This window comes from Pundamilia nyererei, unplaced genomic scaffold (genome assembly GCF_000239375.1).
Source record: "Pundamilia nyererei isolate P.nyererei 1_Seehausen unplaced genomic scaffold, PunNye1.0 scaffold00302, whole genome shotgun sequence".
Lineage (NCBI taxonomy): Eukaryota > Metazoa > Chordata > Actinopteri > Cichliformes > Cichlidae > Pundamilia > Pundamilia nyererei.
The window spans coordinates 340,369-344,563 of record NW_005187703.1 but is presented as its reverse complement, the minus strand read 5'-3'; the positions used below and the strand labels follow the sequence as shown (position 1 = coordinate 344,563).

Here is a 4,195-nt window from a genome sequence, read left to right as displayed (position 1 = left end):
TGATTTCATTAAATGTTGCCATTGTTGTGCTTCAAGTTGTAAGCCTTGTCCTAAACAGCATGATCGAAGACATTCCCTTGTTTCTGTTCCCCTCCCCAGCGTGTCAGATGGTATAGTGATGTTTAACTTCCTGCCCTTTATGACCTCAACTGTACTACTCGTTCTTGAGTGAGTGTCTGTTTATCCAGCAGTTTCAGGAATATCTCTCTGACATTAAACTGCACTGACCATGTCTCCCAGTACGAGTCTTTAACAGAGTAATGAATGACTTTGCCTTTGTAGGTTTGATATGGCACAATAGAGCTTCTAATTTACAGTAAATTCTCTGTAGAAATAACTTTGGAACTGTTATTAGGATAGTATGCAACTATAAAAATGGACAGTAGACACATGTATTTGATGAGCTGTCAGTTTAAGAAAATGACAGTAAAAGAAGAATTTAGAAAGATGTTGCAGCTAACTGCACTTTGTGCTAGAAGAACAAGAGGGAACCCAAAGTTACCTCTAAATCTGCGCTGTCATCAACAGAAATTAAACCTGACTTTTCAGGTTAAGCCTCTGGGGTCCAGGGTATCATTGGCCACTTTTCACTACTTTGTATTTCACCTTTAAATTTTCTTCTCGTGCCTTCTGTGGCATCATTCTTTTCAGCACAATCTCACGTCTGAACTTACAGTAATGTTTTCATTGACATACTGTACTAACACAATTGATCTGAAATCACATAAAAATATGAAAACTGAGTAGGAGAAAGTTCTATTTTTACTGTAAAAACCGCAGACATGTTTATTGAATTATTTTCATAACTTGAAATGCAAATATAAATTGTAGATTAAGTTAGAAATAAAGTTATATTTAACCATTTACCTAAAAATAATACATCTGGCATTTTTTGTACAGCTATTTAAAAATACTACTAACACTAAAATTAGAGAACAATTAGTTGTCACAATAAGATGCCCCACAAATTATTTGTGCCAGTGCAAAAAATAGTTTGTCGGCCACAAGACAGAGGAGAACAGCACAGGAGTAAAGCTGCTGCATCAGTCCAGTGTTTCCACTGCCGTCTGCCTTTGGTGGCTTTCCTCATTGTTTTTGTGACAGGTTGAAGGACTACTGCATATAAAACTGTTCAGTTAATACTAATTCATATCTGTTGATATAAGGACGAAAATAATGTAAATATGGTAAGAAAATGATTAAGAGTTTATTATTTTTCATGTTATATTAATGGCTTTCATGTTACTTAAGAGAACTACAATCTATACATCAGTGATCGGCTAGTAAGCCTTTTCTGGGATCGATTAGTAGTGTCTCTGTTCTCCACTAGGGGGCTTTCGCGCGTTCTCCTCACTGCAATAAACGACTGCATGAGAGACGCAAGTCATAATCTCGTGATTCTTTTCCCCTGTTTTCAGGGGTGTAACATTTTGACACACAAAGTTCATGACTACACTACACACTAACTACATGCTAAACGTCACAAATCTCTCACAACTCAAAAGTCGCTGTCGATATCGCTCTCTCGCAACCGTCCCAAAACGTTCCCCTCTTCCTAAATAACCAAATCACAGGTGCTGCCAAATCATGGTACATTTACACCAATAGCTGCCCCCAGAGGGTGAATAACACTCACGCAATCAATCCCCAGTGTAAGATGTGAAAAGGCTCTGGGCTGAACCATTTTAAGTGGTGGGGGGTGCTATCTTATTTTAACGAACAACACTGACATATGCAAAACTAGGGTGGCACATGCTGCCCCTGTAGATCCGCCCCTGTGAGGAGGGGTGCCACATGCTGTGACATAATGGCAAACCCTGAAAACTGAGCCGAACCATGCCGAGTCGATCTGAGTAGGTACTAATGGGCTGTAAGTCACAGTCAGACTAAACAACACACAGACATGTGTACTTTTCTTTATTTTAACTCAGATTGCACATGTGCACCACTGAACATTGTATCCTTCACCCCTCCTCCAGCAGAGCAGCCCTAAGGGGTGGTGAAGCTTAATGTCACATGTTTACTTCAGCTACACTGCAGTGGTCAGCTTTGGTCTCAAGAGTCCACAAAAGTCTGGGGGGGGCTATCCTGGTGGTCCTTTTCCTGAGAGCAGCGGTATTCTTTGTTCTGCCCTCCCACTGGCATCGTTCTGCTCATTTTTCTATTATCAGCTGATAGGAGCTGGAGCCACGTGGCTGGGGCACATCGAATGCTGCAGCTGCTCCTGTAGCTCAGGGAGAATCAATATTTATGTGGAACTAAAGTATTGAAGCTGAACAGAATCTAGAGTTATGCTGAGGTGAAGATGTGGTCTTGTGTGGAATGAGACAGAATGAACTCCCAGCTGGAGGATGCTGCGTGGATGCTGCGTGGCTGTCACTGCTGCTGCGGCTCAGTCTTGGCCCGCGCTCTGCTCGTCAGCCTGGTCAGGAAGCAGAAGCTGAAGTGGAACTGCAGCACGTCGCACACTTTGGACCAGAAGTGTCCGGTGAAGCGCTGGAACAGGCGGTACTGAGCCAGGTGGTGATCCAGCAGCTTCAGGAGCACGAAGCCTGCACACGACAGCAAAGCCAGCACGAGGTGTCTGCGCGTGCGCACATCTCCGTGCGTCCGCTGCACGTCAACCCCTTTGTACACCGCAAAGAGCACGTGACCTGCGAGCGCCGCGTCGAAGCCGCGTCGGTGTGCGATCGCCAGTCCGTAGCTGAGAACGGAGCCGAGCTCGAGCGTCGCCGCGTGCGACGCGCGCCATTCGGTCCGCCTCTCGATAAAGTCGATCCACACCGGCACCCACGCGAAGATCGGTAAAGTCAGCCACTGGTCGAGAACGGCTGGAGCGCGCCGCAGCATGGCCAGGCGCGTCCACTGTACGGGGCCGTAAAAGACGGCCATGAGGGCGAACACGTGCCTCAGGTAGCGGGCGCGCTCCGACTCAGCGTCGTCCCCGCGCCACAGCAGCCAGTACAGCCCCACGCACACGTAACCCACATTGACCACGCAGTTACAGGGCATCGCCAAGAACGCGGGCAGACCGTCGACCCGCCTCTCCGCGTAGTGTTCGGAACTCAGGTCCACGTCAACGTCCGCGAACAGCCCGGTGTTCACCAGGCCGACACACAGCAGGAAGCCCACGGACACATGCACCACGGCCCGCCTCATCATCTCCGGACCTCCGCTCCGAGACTGGAACCAAAGGTCTTAGGTGTTTTTCCGCGTTTCAAAATCACGTGGTACAGAAACTGAAGGCTTGGATTGGCTGCCTTGATCTGGGCATGAGGCCGGCAGCCTCGAAACAAGCAGATGTTTAACACTGTCACGAGCGTCAGAAGCGCAGATCTGGCAAACACTGCTCCAGGCGTGGGTCAAAACACCCAGGCCACGTGACCACGACCAGACAAGGGTTAGGTTCCTGCTTCTTGTAGAGCCAGGCGCAAGGATTCACTGTTTATTATCCAGAGTCATTTGGCCTCGTCAGCACTGAATGACAGCTTTGGAAGGAAAACAGTATCCTCAATATCTCATTATTATTTTTGATGTGGACTGTGAAGAGTCAATAAACATTATATGGATATATCAATAACAGATAAATATCTTATTCTAATGATTACTGCGAGAACGTGAGACAGACAGAGACTGCTGGGCGATCTCCATTCACTCCTATTAGCAGAGAGAGAGAGAGAGCCACACACTGCTTTCAACATCAAATGTTATTTGGTGCTCCAGCTGGTGATGTGCAGATCAATACTGAAATATCGATTCCTCTGATACCAGTCATTTATGTTCTAGAATCGATTCTCACATTAAAATATCGATATTTTAGTAAATTTGTAGTTTATCATTAACAGGAACACAGCGGAAAGAAACTATAACATTCGGATTGTCTGCATTGGAAGGAACTACGTCCTCTTCCACCTTTCATAGTCATGTGTGAAACACGGCTGTATAACTGTGTGGCAGCCTCTGGCGTGCGCACTCACAACAATGGCTGAGTGTAAACGGAGTCATGTGTGGACGTGTTTTACCTCCACAAACAGCCGAGACGCGGTTTGTGATACATGTGGCAAGAAAGTGAGGTGTTGTGGCAACACCGCTGACCTCGTCAAACACCTCACAGTAAATCATATCACAGAATAAGACGAGCGTATGCTGAGGCGAACTGAAGAGGAGGACAGGGACAGGTGCTGCCAGGGCGAGA

The 4,195-nt window shown here is 46.6% G+C and overlaps 1 protein-coding gene across 1 annotated transcript; it reads right to left on the bottom strand.

The window, feature by feature from the left end:
• Nucleotides 1–1,900: 1,900 nt before the first annotated feature.
• On the bottom strand, nt 1,901–3,353 carry tmem187 (transmembrane protein 187). The gene has a single exon (XM_005751168.2). It carries the CDS (start codon nt 3,160–3,162, stop codon nt 2,377–2,379), a length of 786 nt encoding a protein of 261 aa, XP_005751225.1. The 5' UTR covers nt 3,163–3,353; the 3' UTR covers nt 1,901–2,376.
• Nucleotides 3,354–4,195: the final 842 nt, after the last annotated feature.

What these genes read in the sequence shown, in the direction of transcription:
- tmem187 (XM_005751168.2), bottom strand. Translation starts at nt 3,162, where the DNA reads ATGATGAGGCGGGCCGTGGTGCATGTGTCCGTGGGCTTCCTGCTGTGT.